Consider the following 18,414-nt stretch of genomic DNA (forward strand, 5'->3'; position numbering starts at 1 on the left):
TACTTCAAAGTCACCAGGAGTAACTTGGAACTCCCATGCTATGTCAACCCTCTCAATGGGGAGAATAAAATAAGCCCATATTTTGATATATTCCCCATTAGTATCTATCATATTAATGTTTATAGATGTAAGATACCACATAATTCTAGGGGTGAGTGTAGGTTTTTTCCCAAGTATACCCAAGTTTCCCTTGTTTACGATGTTGTGGCTTTAGGACCAATCACTGCTCTTTTTCATTCAACATTCTTTCATATAGGGAAATCTAGCCAAACTTTGATAGGCTCCTCAAATGGTATCATGGATGTCTCAATTTCAATTTCAATTTCCCATTCACTATGATATGGAGGCATTGAATCTTCATTCCCATATTTATTCCCAAAGAGTTGATCTAAAGCTTTTTTTCCTCTTTTTTGTTTTTATCATTCTGAAGAGTACCTTATGTGGTGCTCAGTGTGAACAATGGCATTGACTAACCCCTTATTGTGTTCACAAAGACTTGTTTAGAAGCTTGTGAATACCTTGGAGGTTCCAGTGCAACATTATGGTTTAATGGATTGGTTTTGGTAGAGGTAGTGCCTCGTCTTCTTGTAAAGGAAAGTGGTACTCCTCTTTTGGGGTTGGTTTTGGGGAATCCTCTTGGTTTTAACAAGATGTAGTTGATTGGTGACCCAGCCAACACTTCGACTAGTTTGAGGATGATTTCTTGAGAGTGTTATTTGCTAAGGCTCTTGTTCTTATCTTGGGGTGGTGGGTCGAATCTTAGTACTTTGATTTGACTTTCAATTGCACTAGATGAGGTGCTAGACCTCGTTTCTTTATCTCTTGGATCACTTGCAAGTTCCCATTGTTCTTTCCCATGCGATGAGAACTAATTTTCTTTTGAGCACTTGTAGAAAGTGTTGCATACATTGGGTCCTTAGTGTCAATGTTTATGCATTGTGCTACTTTGACCTCCCCTGGCTTTATGCTATCCTCAGGCCTCTTTCCCTTGTCTTGAGGTTTAGACTTAACCTCTTCAGTTTGTGTAGCTTTTTGGGTTTAGGAGGCTATGAATCTTTTTTCGGGTTTATACTTTCTTTAGGTCTCTTTCCCTTGTCTTGAGGTTTAGACTAAACCTCTTCATTTTGTGTAGCTTTCATTTTCTTAGGTTTAGGAGGTTGTGAATCTTTTTTTTTCTTGTTTCAAGACATTCTCCTCTACCCCTTGTGTCATCGAGTGTTCTTTTATAGGCTTTTTGGCTTTCTCTCATCACATCTTGGCTTATAACCATGTGATCACATTTAGTGGAATCGTGGACAAGTATCCATTCTACACACTTAAGATATTGAGAGTTGGGTATTATGAGATAGCTTGCAATAATGCATCTCTCCTCGGGCAGTCTATAAACAAGTGATTGATAGCATATCATTCGCATAACATAGGCTATGTGGCGTCAAGAACTACAGGTGCATTTCACATTGGGTAGTCTACAACCTTGTGTGATCTATGACAAGAAGCAGTGCACTATTTGTCTAACTATTTCCTTAGCAGTTTTTATCCCTGGTTTTATTTTTGAGTCAAGGAGACTAAATGTGTGCATGGAGCTCCTTAGTTTTTAGGTGATGGTTGTGTATTTGTTACATGTGGATACATATATTACGAAATGTCATTCCCGAACACCTTGCAATGTCGCAATATAGAAATACTAGCTTAGGGCACATGTAGTGTGGATTGGGATGGTGGTGCCTACAATAGAAAGGTTATTTGTGGCTCCTTGGTTTTTAGGTGATAGAAGTGCACTTGTTGCATGTGGATACATATATTACGAGATGTCATGCCCAAACACCTTTGCAATGATTACAATATAGAAAGACTAGCTTAGCGTACGTGCAGTGTGGATTGGGATGGTAGTCCTCACAATACATTAGGCCCATAAGAGAAAGGGATTGTAAAGGTTATTGGCAATTTAGCTCATCTCCTTTCTTGTAGTGACTTTCTAAGTTTTAAGTAAGACATTATAGAATTTTGTAATCAAAATCTCAGAGATCAATGTCTCTTTGCTCCTTGCCTTCACTAGTTTAGATGAGAAAGAGTTCATATCAATAGGATCTTTGATCATGTTGTCGTCCAAACGGATTTCTTCTTTGCAAGATTGATGATTAAATTGCACAAAGTGTTTTTCTTTAACCCCATGAGGGTAAATCCACGCACAGATTCCAAATTTGGACTCGAAATTTGAAGATTTTAAGTGGAAATGGCTCGTTTGATAAAATCACTGATTTTTACACCATAAAAACTCATAAATTCATCTATTACAGGGACATTTTTTAATTAATGAAGATGGGCATGTCACAAGAACACGTTCTCACATATGCATGCGTACATGGCTATTTTTTATACTCTTTTTTCTCCCTCCTACCCCTTGATTTTTAACACATGATCACGCTCTATTTTTTTTGCATGATTATGCAATCATGACCCCATGATTTGCAAGCATGATTATGTAGTCATGATTAAGATTTCTTGGCTTGATTTTTTTTTCTGTGATCGAGTTTTCCGTAGTGATTGGATTTTTCAGTTTCAGTGTGATTTTTTTTTCCGTGTGATTGGATTTTTCGGCTGGCCGTGATTTTAAAGGCTTGGTTATGCAGTCACCAACGGCCATGATTTTTCGACATGATTATCTAACCATGATTGAGACGGTCGTGATTGTTCAACTGTCGTGATCGAGTTTTCCCACTCATAATCAAATTTTTTCAACTATGATTTTGTAGGCATGGATTTTTCTAATGTGATCCAATTCTTTCGGAGTTTTTAGGTTTTTTCCACTATGATCGAGCTTTTTTTATCGTGATCAAAATTTTCTAGCCATGATCTTGCAGGCATGATTTTTTTTAGTTTTTACTATGGTTTTTGGAACTTAATTTGTGTGGAGGGGGTTGTTTTGAAATTCAAATTAGGAGGTATAAGAGGTTTTTTCTAAAAAGGCAAGTGGGAGGCAAAAGTCAACACTTTATGATACCCTCTTACACATTATAAATGAACCCCAAAAATAGATTCTAGCCAACTCACAAGGCATCATCACATTGAATGCATATTAGCCACTAATGAGTTGTGGAAAAAGGTGATTAGAGATTAATCCAAGCTTAATCCTTTTACTTAATTATTTCTTTTTTTAGATTGATTAAGAACTCTAATTAAACACCAATTAGTTACTAATTAGTTCACACAATTAAACACATTGTTGGATTGGGCATTGAATTGCTAATAAGTGCATACCCTAATGTGTGAATTAATAAAGAAACAGTAATGCATGATTTTTTGGCGTGATTTTCTGTCTTCTCTTATGAAAAAGAGAGGTAGAAATCCATAATTTTATGAGTTTTATGTGTTAATTTGGTGCAATAATGCACTCCTAATCACTTTTTAAAAAAACTCACAATAGCCCAAATACTACAAAAACTTCTAATTCTTTTGGGTTTTTCCACTCTTTATCTTCACTAATCACTTTCCTAATGCAAAAAACCAATCCACTTAGAGTGAAAATTAAGAGTTTTTAATGGTTTTTGGGGGGTTTTCTTTCATGATTAAGCTAATTAAAATAGATGCTAACACTCAGTCTCCTTAAATAGAACAAAAAACTCATTGAAAGTTCATTAAAAATCTATGTAAAAAATACAAAAGAGAATAAAGCTGCTTAATATAATGCAAATGATGTATTCTAAAGCCTAGATTAACTTATGGCGTGGATACTAAATTAGTTATTCATAGATTTTGTCACGGTTTGTCCGTCCATCCTTCTGTGGTTATTATTAGGGACGCCTAATTACCACTGTGTTCAAATCATGGCACTTGGGTGATTCCAAATATTCCATGTGTAGAACATATGAAATTAGGGATAGCTGGAACTAACTGTGGATTTATTAATTATGTGCTGTCGTGGACATGTGTTGCTAACTCGTAGTGTGTTTAAATGGACAACCTTGTAGGTTGGTGAGATTGATGTGATGGCGGCAATATGGTGCGAGCTATTACCGGGATGGTTCTCATTTTGATATTTTTGCCGTAGTGTTTACTACGAGGTTTTGTATTTGGCCGCCCATTTTGATGTATTCGGACATGGACCTATTGAGCCACCCACTTTTATTATATTGGGCGTGGATTTATTTATTTGCACGTGAATTAGTCCTTGAGGTTCTTTTTGTAATTATCCTTTAGTGTTTAGATAGGAACGCTTTAGCTAAGCTTGTGTTAAAAGCAACCCCCATTTTTGTAAAGGGCAAGTCCATGCATAAGCGTGCATCTATTTTTGGCTTACGGGCTATTTTTGATTAATAAAGCATAAATAGTCAAGAAGTGGAAGGAAGCCGACACTTCTTGAGGGGGGATAGATTGCACCCAATGATTCTCGATTGTGTTTTTATGCTATGTTATGTTTTTATGATATTTATTAATTTTTAGGTTATGGCAATTTGATTGAAGTGATGAACCAGTTGGTATTTGGTTGGACGGTGTGTTTTCCCCCCCAACGATCCTAGTGGTTTCAGTGGTATCAGAGCAAAGGGGAGAGAGAAGGCGAAAAATATTGAGAAAAATCAAAGGGAGGAAGGCTTGCAAAAGAAAGAGAGAAGGTATGTGCAACTTTCTGGTTCCTGAGAAGAAAAATTCAAAAAATAGAAGGGGATTGAAGGCTTGGTTGAGCTCTCTTTTTCAAGTCACATCAAAGAAATATCCCAGCTTTACCCAAAGCTTTAAACAAGATATAATACAAAGCTTTCGACAAAGCTTAAGTAAAAGCTTAAGCTTAAGCTTAACTGTAACACCAACTACACTTTGCTAATCCCCGCCTGTCAGACCAGCACGCGGCACATTCTTTGCTTGGGAAAAATTCAAATCTTAGTTCAGCAACCGGATCAAACATTTGTTCCGTCAGATGCGTGTGGCATGTGCTCTTGCACAATTCATGTACCCTGTCTGAGAGGTTTCGTGGAAGATCCATGCATTTGAATTTGCAACGGTGGAGAAGCTTTGCAAATCAAGGGTGGAGAAAAATTACATAATTGCTTTACTCAAAAAAGTCTAAAAAGATAAGAGGAGATTCATATGCAAAGCTTCTTCAAGCTAAAACTTCATCAAAATCAGCCCGAATTTTCTTGAATTTGGCTTGGCTTCAAACTGGAAACACACTCTTTTGGCTTGGCTTAGCCAATTCGATGACTATTTTTCAGGAGAGAAATTTTTCGAGAAAGACAAGGTCAAATGTGCTACGAATCACTTGATTCAGAATGTTGCTTTATGGTGGAATGTTACCAAGAATGGTCGGCATAAACCTCGTACTTGGGAGGATTCTCAGCATCATGAAATTAAGAAACATTTTCTACCTCCTCAGTACAAGGCTAAAGCCTGAAAGCATTGGGATACTCTTAGGCAATTGAAAGGAGAGGATGTCCAAACCTATATTGAAAAATTTTGGAATGCTCTCCTTCAAATGCAATCTATAGAAAAAGTGCATGAAAAGCATCTTAAAAGGAAGTTCATCTCAGGATTGGATCCAAAGATTAGAGCGGAGGTTAATATGTTCCGTCATCACACTCTTTCCTCTACTAAATCTCTTGCTCTAAATTGTGAAAAGAAAAATGGTGTGCCCAGGTTCCGACAGGAGAATCGTACTTCTAAATTCTCCAAAGATTCGATATCTTCTAGTGGTTTTGATAGGCGTTCTTCATTCAAGCGACCTTTCAAAGAAGCCAGCAATTCAACAACAACAACAAAGAAAAGATTGGCAACAATACCAATGGAGCGAGTGGAGAACCAAAGAAGACAAATGTTCCAAACCATTGACTCGAGATGAAAAAGCAAGCAATGTTTGATGTTACACTTTCCATCAGAAGGGACGCTATGCTAATAAGTGTCCAAATGACAACAACAACAACAATAAGAAGAAGCCAATGGCATGGCTTAACATGGTGGATGGAGATGAAGACACTGGCAATGGAGACGATGATGATGCTTACGACGACGACTACGAGCCAGAGTCTGATGGTAACGAGATCAATGGTAAATCTGATCAAGAAGGTACTTCTAACCTTGATCCTCATTCTTTTTCACCACATACTTTACTTAAAATGAAGGGAAAAATTCAAGATAAGGAAATCACAATCTTGCATGATGATGGTAGCACACACGATTTTATTTCTAAACGTCTTACACATGCTCTTTATCTTGACATGATTCCTTCTCGTTTTAAAGTAAAGACTGCTTTTCAAAATCAAAAGTATAATTGCACTAAGAAAGTAAAGAATCTTGCTTTTTCTATTGCGTAATTTTCGGATCAACGTACTGTCTTAGTAGCACCTTTGCATGGTATTGACATGATTTTGGGAATGCCTTTTCGACATGAGTACACACCACAAATTGATTATACAAAGCACACAATGTCTTTTATGCATCATGGAAACAATGTTTGTTTGCAAGGAATTTTTTAGGGTAAGGATCGACCACTTTTGAGTCATACTCAGGCAAAAAGGGCTTTGAGAAAGAGGGAGAAAACTTTTTAAATTTTGGTTAACCAGCTTAGTGCTCAAGAACCACCTCCTAGGGATACATCCCATGACTCTTTCATTTCTAAATTCTCTGACTGTTTTCTCAATGAGTTACCTCCTGGACTCCCTAGATACGTCCTAAAGATCATCACATAGACATTATTCCAGGTAGCGCACCGCCTTGTAGAGCACCTTATAGAGTTAACCCTCTTGAGCAAAGAGAAATTCAGACTCAAATCGAGAGGAATTACTTTCTCGGGGACTTATTAGACCAAGTAGTTCACCATATGGAGCACCAGTTCTTCTTATAAAAAAGAAAAATGGTACTTATCGTATGTGTGTAGACTACAGGGATCTCAACAAAAATACTATCAAGAATAGATTTCCAACTCCTAGAGTTGATGATCTACTTGTTGATAAATTAAGAGGAGCCAGCGTCTTTAGCAAAATTGACCAAAATCTGGATATCATCAAGTAAGAATGGCCGAGCAAGATATCTATAAAACTACTTTTAGAACTTAGACTGGTCACTTTAAGTTTTTAGTAATGCCATTTGGTCTTACTAATGCTCTTGCGACTTTTAGTCGTATGATGAATAGAATCTTTCTTGAACATCAAAACTTTGTGGTTGTCTTTTTTGATGATATCTTAGTTTTTAGTAAATCTAAAGAAGAGCACGAAAAACACTTAGAAATTGTATTTAATTTGCTCAAGGAAAATGAACTTTACATTAATCCCAAAAAAGGAGTAGTTTCTTCCAGAGTGAGATTGAGTATTTGGGGCATATAGTCTAAGGGCATACATGTTGATCCCAAGAAAATAGAAACTATTACGACATGGCCACGTCCCAAGAATCTTTATGAATTACGATCTTTTCTAGGGTTGTGTAGCTATTATCACAAATTTATCCGTAATTTTGCATATATCATTTTTGCTGAGTATTCCTACGATGATGGATATCTTTTCTTCCAAAAAAGATTATGCATTACTCGACCTTTTAGACATTCTACTTTAGAGGAATTACATCAACCTGGGGCATCGAGGTGTTTCATCCAAATTCCATACTATTTCTAATGATTTTTATTGGCCTAAAATGAAAAATGATGTAGCTAAATTTGTGTCTGAATGTGAAGTTTGTCAAAAAGTGAAAAGTTATAAGGGTAAGAAACTTGGCTTACTCATGCCACTTCCTATTCCTAACACTCCTTGGGAACAAAATTCTATGGATTTTATCATCACTGGTTTTCCATTGACTATGAACCGTAACGATATGATTTGGACCATTATTGATAGGTTTAGCAAACAAGCATATTTTGTTCCTTGTAAAAAGACTCTCACTGCACATCAAGCTGCACATTTGTTTGTTAAACACATTTTCACACATCATGGTTTACCACAAGTGATTGTTTCTGATAGAGATTCTAAGTTTTGCAGTGATTTTTGGACTACATTGTTTTGCAGTGATTTTTGGACTACATTGTTTGATAATCAAGGCACTAAATTGGATTTTTCCACTGCATTTCATCCTGAATCTAATGGTCAAACAGAAGTGACAAATAGCACAATATTGGATTTACTTCATGCATATGTTTCATCTCAACATAAACAATGGGATAAGTATATCCATATTTTGCAATTTGCATATAACAACACATCGCATTCATCCACTGGGGAAAGGCACCTTTTGTAATTGTGTATGGAAAAGCTTTACCTACTCCTATCACTCGTTTGTCACACACTATTGAAGCTACAGATCAATTCACCATTGATTTCACTTCCATTCATGATCATGTTCGTAAAGCTATTTCTAATGCACAAGAGAAATACACTAGAAATACACTAAACAAGCTAATAAGAAAAGGAAGCACATGGTTTTTCAAGAAGATCAATATGTTTTGCTTCGTATTGAAAAGAGACGTCTTAAAAGTGTTGAGACTAACCCTATTGTTAAGTTAGCTCCTCGTTTTTATGGTCCTTTTAAAATTACTCATAAGATTAATGACCTAGCATATAGTCTCTCACTTTCTTCTCATTGGAGAATTCATAATTCTTTTCATATTAGTCTTTTGAGACCTTATAGGGGACCAATTCCTACACCTCCTGTATATGAGGAAGCACCTAGTCTTGTTGACCAAGTAGAAGAACTTTAACCTGAGGCTATTATTGACCATGAGACCACTACTACTCGCTCAGGTACTGTATATAATAGATATCTTTTGACCTTCAAAAATCATCCTCTCACAAAAATGCGAAATGGATTCCTGAGCGGTTTTTCCACGCTTATCCCGACATCATCCAATCTTACTTTCAAACACGGGCCGGTTGATATGATGCAATTGAGGAGATGCAATTGAGGACAGTTGCTATCCCAGGCAAGAGGGATGTCACAGTTTGTCTGTCCATCCTTCTGTGGTTAATTGGGAACACCTAATTACCAATATATTCAAAGCATGGCACTTGGGTGATTCTAAATATTCCATGTGTAGGACATATGAAATTAGGGATAGTTGGAACTAAGTGTGGATTTATTACTTATGTGCTGTCTCGTAGACTTGTGGCATGTGTTGCTAACTCGTAGTGTGTTTGAATGGACAACCTTGTAGGTTGGTGAGATTGATGTGATGGCAGTGATATGGTGCGAGCTATTACCGGGATGGTTCTCATTTTGATATTTTTGCCGTAGTGTTTACTACGAGGTTTTGTATTTAGCAGCCCATTTTGATGTATTCGGGCGTGGACCTATTGAGCCGCCCACTTTTGTTATATTAGGCGTGGATTTATTTATTTGCACGTGAATTAGCCCTTGGGGTTCTTTTTGTAATTATCCTTTAGTGTTTAGATAGGAACACTTTAGCTAAGCTTGTGTTAAAAGTAACCCCCATTTTTGTAAAGGGCAAGCCCATGCATAAGTGTGCATCTATTTTTGGCTTATGGGCTATTTTTGATTAAGCATAAATACTCAAGAAGTGGAAGGAAGCCGACACTTCTTGAGGGGGGATAGATTGCACCCAATGATTCTCTCTTGTGTTTTTATGTTATGTTATGTTTTTATGATATTTATTAATTTTTCGGTTATGATAATTTGATTGAAGTGATGAACCAGTTGGTATTTGGTTGTACACTGTGTCTCCCCATGATTCTAGTGGTTTCAAATTTAGAGAGTAAACAATGAAAAAAGCCAAAGGATTACTTCTTGACAGCAGTGCCAAAAATATTATTGCCCGCTTCAGCCTCTCCTAGAAACATATTTATAAGAGATTATCTTAGCAAACCATAGTTGTTGTGGGGATCTTTTCACCGGGTGAGCTCAAGCACACTGTTTTAAGAGTTTTACACCTCCTTAGGTAGCCATTTTTCATCACCATATCTTACCGAGCATTGTCACACTGCCATGTTGAACTATAATTCCTCATCCCTCCTCTCACCTCACACCACTCACACACACTCACTAGCATACATCAGATAAGAAGATTAGAGAGAGGATTAGCAAGAGCTAGACTCAATTACAGAAAGGGAAAGTATATTGCATTATGAGAGAAAATGACTTATATATAAGGCCATAAGTGTTCACAATTGTGGTTGGTCGGGCACCCAAAATATAGGTGTGAAGTACATTCATAGGGAATCCATTCTAGCTTGTTATCAATGCTCTTGGAGTGGGAGTCCCCATAAATATTTTGACGGACATTTTTGAATGCCTGTCCAAGTTGTAGATTTGGACAATGTTGCTTTATAGATTGATCATACATGCTTGTGGTGTCTCCGTCTTTACTATTTGATGTAGAATTACAGTGGCAACTTCTGGTAACCCCAAAATGGATTCTCTCTCTCTCTCTCTCTCTCTCTCTCTCTCTCTCTCTCTCTCACACACACACACACACACACACACACACGATTCTTCCCTCCTACTCTCTATTTCTCTATTCACGTAGTACCTATTAGCCATGTGTGCCCACTAGCATCTAAGGGTTATCGAAAGCACTAGACATCTATGGAAGTGTTTTATGGTCTTTGGAAACAACACGTGACTATAGATCTCCAACACTAACTTGATTTTGCCACTTTTTGAAACCTTGTTTGATGATAATTTATGGAGTTAGAATATAGTAGAACGAGTTTAGGAGGAGTAGGAGTAGGGTAAGTAGTAACCCTCATAGGTGACACATAGAGGGAAATACTAGTCAATAAGGTAATGGCAAAGTTTACCACTAATTGCATTATTGCACTACATCCAATCAAATACCACTAAAGCCCTTGTGCTTGTTGGTGAAAGACACTACATGAAAGACTAAAGCACAACCAACTTTGCACATTTGACTGGCTAATCGTTAGGATATCCTCACTAACATTTAATTCTATGCCTCTATCACCATCATAATTTTGAGATTTTTAATTGGTGAAATGTAAGTTGTGTAACATGTGTTTAAAAAAGATTGAGTCTTGCCTTAATGGTGTTAGAAACACGGCTATAACAACATGAACAAGTCTAAAATCTCCCAATGGAAAAATAAAATGACAATGAACTCTAGGTCATGTAGATATTAGAATTGATAAGGGCAATTATGAGAGGAAATGTTGTCAATGATATATCCCACACATGCAGGTGTTTAAGACTTTCTTAGATGTTAAAATATGGTATTTGATGGGGCCATGGAAAAGGAATGCCATCTAAAAGGGCCAATGTTCACACCTATTTGAGATGAATCTAGTTGGCTTTGCATTGAGTAGCCCACTATTAACACTAGTCTTGTAATTGAGCCACAAAAGTGGTTTTAGCCATAAAAGTGGCTGAAGGCCGATTTATGAAATTTGAAGAAATGGAGAGTCAAATCAACTTAAAATCCCATGAAACTACTAGTGAGAATGCTTAGTTAGCATACATTTATATATGGTAAAAGTTTAAAAATAAATCGTGTACACATAGTAAGTTTATGATTTTTTACATTATTAAAAATAGCATAAGAATGCCTTATCTTTAAGGACACATGTATTAAAAAAATAGCCTTACCTTTAAGGGCACATGTATTAAAAAAATAGCCTTACCTTTAAGGGCACATGTATTAAAAAATGTGTCTTTAGTTAATAGAAGGTATAGAATTTGTATTGATTGTATTTGTAGCATGCTTAACTTTTAAAAAAAGGTATTTTAAAAGTAAAGCCTAGTTGATGACATTTCTAAGACTATGTTTTAAAAGCTTTTTTAACTTGATATTTTTTCCAGTAAATATCATATGTTGATAATATATTGCTAGTAGGAATTTATTTAAAAGAATGTTCTTAAACAAAGTGTCTTTTTTTTCTATATAAGACTAGTTATGAATAGTGGGGAGAAAGTGTCATTTCCTCGTAGTGCTTGTTCGGAATAGCCAGGAGAAAGGCTAAAATTTGCAACCCTAACTTGGACTTCAAAAGTTTCAAAATTGAAGGTTACTTTGGCCTTCATTTGAAACCCATTACTTAGGAAAATTTACTTAGGGTGGCCTTCTTTTCAGACATAGTTTCAAAGGTGGACTTCTTGTGAAGCTTTAAGGGCGATGGTATGTGAAGGTTGCATATTTTAGCATTGGACGCGAGAGAGTTTTCTGTCACTCCTTTGTGGAGTCAGGAGGAGGGATATGCCAGAATCGGGGGAGAAAGGTCGTTGCCTTATGCACCCAACTATTGTCCCGGGGTGCCATCACTTCTAAGGGTTATGCTTTCCTAATATTATGTGCAACTCACATTGAAAGGTTTAGCGCTATCCTCTTGAAAATCCAAGTGGCGTGAAGAGGCTCTAAAGGCTGGGAAAGGGCTAAAAAAATTAAAATAAAAATGATAGCATGGGAAAGAGCCCTAGTGGGGCGTTTTTAGTAATAATATTCCGCCTGCGGCGCGGCGGGGTGACGGCCGGGCGGCGGGGTGGGAACGGGAAGGGGGGTCAAAGAGTCGTCGCTGACCGGGAGACGCCGTTACAACTTTTAACCCTGCCGCACGAGGCGACGGTTTATCCCGGGGATTTTACTGGCCCCCAATTATTAAATTTCTTTAAAAAATATTATATATATATCAAAGCCGGGAAAGTTTACGTCGTCGGCGGCTGCCGTACATCTGTCTGACGCCACTCTCTTACCGGGAAAACGCTATACGGTTTTTTCACCGTGCTTACCCCCACGTAAGAAATTAAAAAATAATTTTTTGGGGCTTATCAACCACCATCCTTTCTCTTTCTTCCCCTCTCTCTCTCTCTCTCTGTCTCTTGCTTAAATTCAAGTCTTGCCCATTCGCCCCCTCTACATCAGAGCTTCTCTGCCATAGCCCATCCATCAGAAAGCTTCCCCGCCATACCCAAACCCTAGAAACTCTTTACCTCATCACGTACACCCCCCCGCTGACAAGCATCTGCCCGCCATAGCCATCCCTCAGATGCTTCTTCCGCCATAACCATCCGTCAGATGCTTCCGCCATAGCCTCCTGTTACCGAAACCCTAGCTAGAGTAATTTCTTTCCTCCATCACTAGGGTTCCTGACGCCTTTTCCCGACACCCTAGCCATGGCCGATGCTTCTGTACAAGGCTTTCCCAGCCCTTGTGCGCAGCGCTATCGTGGCGTTCGGAAACGCCCCTGGGGGCGGTTCGCTGCAGAAATCCGAGATCCCTGGAAGAAGACGCGAGTGTGGCTGGGCACCTACGACACGGCAGAGGAGGCCGCGCATGCCTACGACAATGCGGCCCGTTCGCTGCGCGGCAGCAAGGCCAAGACCAACTTCTCCTCTCCCTTGCAGGACATGGTGAACAGCCAGGCCCAGAGCACGAGCCAGAACAGCTCCGTCGAGTCGTGGAGCAACTCCGGCGCTAGTCATCTGCTGCGTCCGGCAGTTCCGTCGGAGGTTTGGCGTAATTTCTCGCCGATGACTTTGCCAGAAAACGCCGTCTCCGCCGCCAGAGATCTGAGCGGGGCGCCGGCTCCGTTGGCATCGTGGAGAAGCCTCTTCTCCAACAACAATCGAGTTGCAGAGGAGAGCACACTGGAGTTGAAGATAACTGCCGGAGCGCTCCAGTTTCTGCAAGGAGGTTCTTGCACGGGCGCCGGACAGAAGAGACAGCAACTAGGGTTAGGGTTCGAGTCTTGCACAGGCGGCCAGAAGAAGCCAGGGTTGGGGTCTGCCGCCCGCGGCAAGCCGGCGATGGCGTCGGGAGACACGGTGGAGAACAAGAAAAACTTCGATTTGCCGGCTATGGAGGCGACACAGGAGTGGCGGTTTACCATGCTGCGGCCGGATGCCCCGGATTCGCACAGTGACAGCGGCTCATCTTCTTCAGTGGTTCTTGACACAGATACTTCACCTCGTGATGTCAAGCCACCATCGCTGAAGCTCTTCCTGGATTTGAACCTCCCACCGTCTGCAGACTCTGCCTCGGACGAAAGCTTGCAGGATTGCAAGAGGACTTCATGGTTGCTGTGAAGCATTGCACGAGAACTTCATGGTTGCTGTGAAGCACGGCATCCAAGCAGAAGTCAAAGGCAAGAAGGCTATGGAAAATTAAAAGCAAATTTTATGTAGTGTCCATGACGTAAGCAAGGCATAATTAAGGCTTATGTCCATGGTTAAGGAAAGGCTTTTTGGGGTAATTTTTGGAATGAGGTTATGTGATTTTCCTATTTGCTAATGTGCACTAAGCTTATCTTGTTTCCCAAATTATAACCTTTATTTTAAATGTCTCATCACTTTTGTGCCTCCCAAGTTAAGCGTAATTTTAAAGTAAACGCAACATAAGTAAGGGCTGCGTCCCAGGGACAGGTGTAAGGCACCCAGGGACTAACTCAAGTACTTGTGCTAATGTGACTTGGTAGAAACTTAGTTCAAGTTTCCTCTAGTCACAAGGCATGCATGAGATGTTATGTCCAATAAGGTGATCCGATTTCATCCTCTTGTGTAAAGTGTGCAATGTTCATGAAAGATTTTTGTTTTAACATTGCATGAGATGTTATTTCTTGTTCAACTTGCAAGATGTTGCATTAGAATGATTAATTGTCGTGAGATGTGCAAGTGACATGGCCCTATCAGATAGGTCGGGGAAAATGGCCTTAAATGGTGAATTTGTCTATGGGCATGTTACTTGCTGGTGAAGGGTTGGGTTTAACTTGGTGGTAGGCACGTAACTATACTCTAGTCTAGAGGTTATTAGTTTTTGCTTTGAAATTCTATGTAATAAAGGTATGCATGTAAGGTAGTTGTGAATTTGTTATAGGACTAAGGCCTTGTTTCCCTCGAAATTGGGACATAAAGTTGTGTTTCCTAGTGGTATGTGTGCACTAAATGATACATGGAATGTGTGATGGCTTTCTATAGATATGCCATAGTTGAAGGTGCTTTTCTTATTCAGGCGAAGGTTGCATTGTCGAATGAAAATGCTCTATTCGACAATGCATCTTTGGCCTCATGCAAAATCGAGTACTCATCCTTTCATAGATACCCTCAAATGTAATATTGGTTTCAATCTATCAATGAGAATCAATCCGTTATCCATGGTCCCATGCTAAAAGAATTATGGAGCACTAATAACACATTTTAAACAATGCCATCTCATGCTTGTATTTTCATGTAATTCCCACGTTCGTATCTTGTTGGGTTTCGTGTTTCATTTCTTTGCTCAATGTTAATCAATATAGGAATTGTGTAGTGAAGCCTACAACAAAGGTTTAAAAAATTTGCCATAAGTTAGCATTTAAGGAATTTTTCTTTTAAGACGTGCCATGCATAAGTCCCCCACGAGTTGTCTTTGATGGGATTGGTCTTGTAGAGTTAGTTTCTTATGTAAACAAGTGTTGGTCATTCTCTTGTGAAAAATGAGCCTGCTCGGCATTGATCTTGTCTTCATTAGACTCGAACATCCTTGTCTTCATTAGACTCAAACATCAACAAACAAACAAATAAGAGAAAATAATTTCAAATCTTTTTTGTTGGCCCTTTGTGAAATTGGTTATGAAGCACTAATAGTGTTTGAGAGCAAGGTGGTTGACTATTAGGAGTCACTTGATTTTATAGCAGGCTTAACTGAGGTTGATGTTGCATCCCACCAAGGTTTGTAGGGATATTACTACAAACTAAAATGACTCCTAGTAGTAGTATCATCTTCTTTGTCTCAAAAATTGAAGCCCCTTGAAAAATAGCTTATCCACTTCTAAGATGAGGGTATTAAGCTATCTTTATTATGTCAAAGCTTTGATCCCACTTTTTTGGGTGTTTATATCTAATCAAATAGTTTGTTTCCCATTATTTTATTGTTTGCATGAAACATATTGTCTCACAGATGCTTTCTCATACTTCAGCGAGACACATACCACCATAGAACTTGTTTTCCTTGCTACCCTTGATGAGGATACTAAATATTGGTGGAATGCATGGAGTACTTTCCAACTGTTATTGCTATGTCTTCAATTTCCCAAAGATTGGGCTTGGTTTCAAAATAGTTGAACTCTATGTGAATCTTGATCAAGCATTGTGGAGGTGCTTTAAGTCCTTTGATGGATGTTATCATGAAGATTTATGTCACACATTGAAAACAAAGTATTTGACACCACCAAAGGATGAGAGGCAATAACAAACAAGAGGGGCTTGCTTGTAGAGATGGAAGCATTACAGGGTTGAAGCTAAGACATAGTGAACAGTTGATTATACAGTGCTTTGCTGATGACTTTTTGCTATTCCTAAGAGCTGAGAACAACAATGTTAGGCTAGCCCTAGACATTGTACATAAATTTGTAGTTGCTTCAGGATCCAGATGTAATATCCAAAAAATCTAGAATTATTAGTCTGACAGAAGACAATGATTTTGACATGCAAAGGTGGGGGTGTGAGGTGGTGCATAAGGGACAAATTGTTAGTGCTGGGAACCCCTTTTGGAGTTGGTGTCACTAACAAACAACTGATTGACTAGGCTATTAACAGGTTCTTGGAGAAGTTAAGGAAATGGGAGGGTGTTAGAGTTCCATTTCATAACAGAATTGACATTTGTAATGTTGTGCTAAATGCTTACATAATGTTTTTATGCCTAGTGTTGGATTTTGGGAAGTGCCATTGAAAAAAATAATAGGTCTTGTTAGAGATTTTCTATGGAGGAATGGCAGAATGTCTAAAAGTGTCCCAGCTTAGTTTGGCCTGGGACAAATTGTCAGTTCCTAAAGGGGAGAGGGGTATTGGAATTTTACATATGCCTACACACTGTCTAGCAAGGAGTGTCTTATTGCTCCCTAAATGATTGCTTCAGATTGAATCTTGGACCATAATGGTTAGGGAGCTAGTTGAATCATCTGAGGTGTATGCTAAAGGAAAATGGTGTGGACTTGGGATGGAAAGATAAACTGTTTTCCTATGCTCCTCTGAAAATATCAAATTTTGCATTCTTCAAGATGCTATGCAAAAGATGGAAGGATTGCGTATGTTTGATGACTTGGGAAGGGGGATGCAGAGTAACTAGAAACTCTATGCTCAGCTTGGGAATATGGTGGTCACATAAATTCAATCCCCCCTTGGGACTACTTGACATTTCTTCTACTAAGAAGCTAAATAATAAAGGGTTAAGGTGTTTGAATGATTGTTGGGACTGGACTGTGCTTGGGTGGAAAGATCTGGATCATCTAACTTGGGAGTTCCATTTCTCTGGACGAGAGAGAGAGAGACTTGGTGATTCAAGCTTTTGAGCAAATTCAAAGGGGGTGGTGTTCTACTGCTGTAGATGAGACTTGCTGGATCAAGGATTGGACTTGGATAAATGGTGTCAAGCTAGTAAATGGCAAAACGAAGGATCTCTACTCTGTGATGAGAAGAGGTGAAGGCAATGTTGAATACTCCAATAAGATTTGGAGAGTGAGTTGGAGTTTTGATACTTGGAAGAAGAGATGGAAGAGTCAGATCCCAAGGAGGTTATAGGTATTTTTGTGGAGGATAGGCATGTGGGCCCTTCCTATTGGCTCTAAATTACTTTAAAAAAATATATCTAGTGGATGTTGTCCCAGGTGCAAATCTGCAACAATTGAGGATGCTAAGCATGCCTTTTGGGAGTGCCCTGCTATCAGAGGTGCCTGGTTCAAGATTGCCAAATGGGTTGAGCAATGTTTGGGAGTGCAGGCCTATTGGGGGCACTGGATTCTTGGCAAATGGTCTCTCATTGATGAAAATACATGGCTACTGTTTAACATAATCAGGGCATGCTATTTGTGGGAAATTTGGAGCACTAGGAATGTTATTGTTTTTCAGAAGGTCTAATGCAATAGATGTTATGCATAGATGTGTGTGCATGTGTTGGTCTATATGTAATTTGAATAGGCTAAGACAAAATGGACTGGATTTACTCCTATTGAATCTGCAAAAAAGGACCATTACTTGATGTATGGCTTACTTTGGGTGGGACCTCAAGCATACTGGGGGGGACTCCTAAACCCTGTAGGCTGGAAATGCAGACTGCCCAGATTTGGGCCCAGGACCAAAAGATGGTATCTCAAGGAAAAACAGATTGATCATACCTTTGTTGCATTCATTGAAAACCCGGTGGGAACAAGACCCACAATAAAAATTTGGTTAAATAAAGGAGGCAGTTTGGAAAAGCAAACCCCAAGGCATTGTACCACAAAAGTAATGATGGAGGCTTGCATCATGTTGGGTTATGAGATTTCTTGGGAGCAGTCTAGCTTTTTGTTAGAGGAAGAGAGAAAGGAGGCAGTTTGGAAAAGCAAACCCCAATGGGGTTGTACCACAGAAGCAATGATGGAGGCTTGCATCATGTTGGGTTATGAGATTTCTTGGGGAGGAGTCTAGCTTTTTGTTAGAGGAAGAGAGATGGTCTTTGCTTTGTAAACTCCTATGAAGTCAAGAGTGAAAATTAGTGGTCTGTAGTGTGAAAGGTTCTGATGTTTT

At 38.9% G+C, this 18,414-nt stretch overlaps 1 protein-coding gene across 1 annotated transcript; it reads left to right on the plus strand.

Annotated features, from left to right (window-relative positions):
* The first annotated feature begins 12,742 nt into the window (after positions 1–12,742).
* LOC147606639 (uncharacterized) lies at positions 12,743–14,215 on the plus strand. The gene has a single exon (XM_086791948.1). The coding sequence runs from the start codon at positions 13,051–13,053 to the stop codon at positions 13,960–13,962; it is 912 nt and encodes a 303-aa protein (XP_086648074.1). The 5' UTR covers positions 12,743–13,050; the 3' UTR covers positions 13,963–14,215.
* The last annotated feature ends 4,199 nt before the right edge of the window (positions 14,216–18,414 follow it).

This window comes from Cibotium barometz, chromosome 57 (genome assembly GCF_041138505.1).
Source record: "Cibotium barometz isolate CiBa-2024 chromosome 57, ASM4113850v1, whole genome shotgun sequence".
In the NCBI taxonomy this organism is placed as follows: Eukaryota; Viridiplantae; Streptophyta; class Polypodiopsida; order Cyatheales; family Cibotiaceae; genus Cibotium; species Cibotium barometz.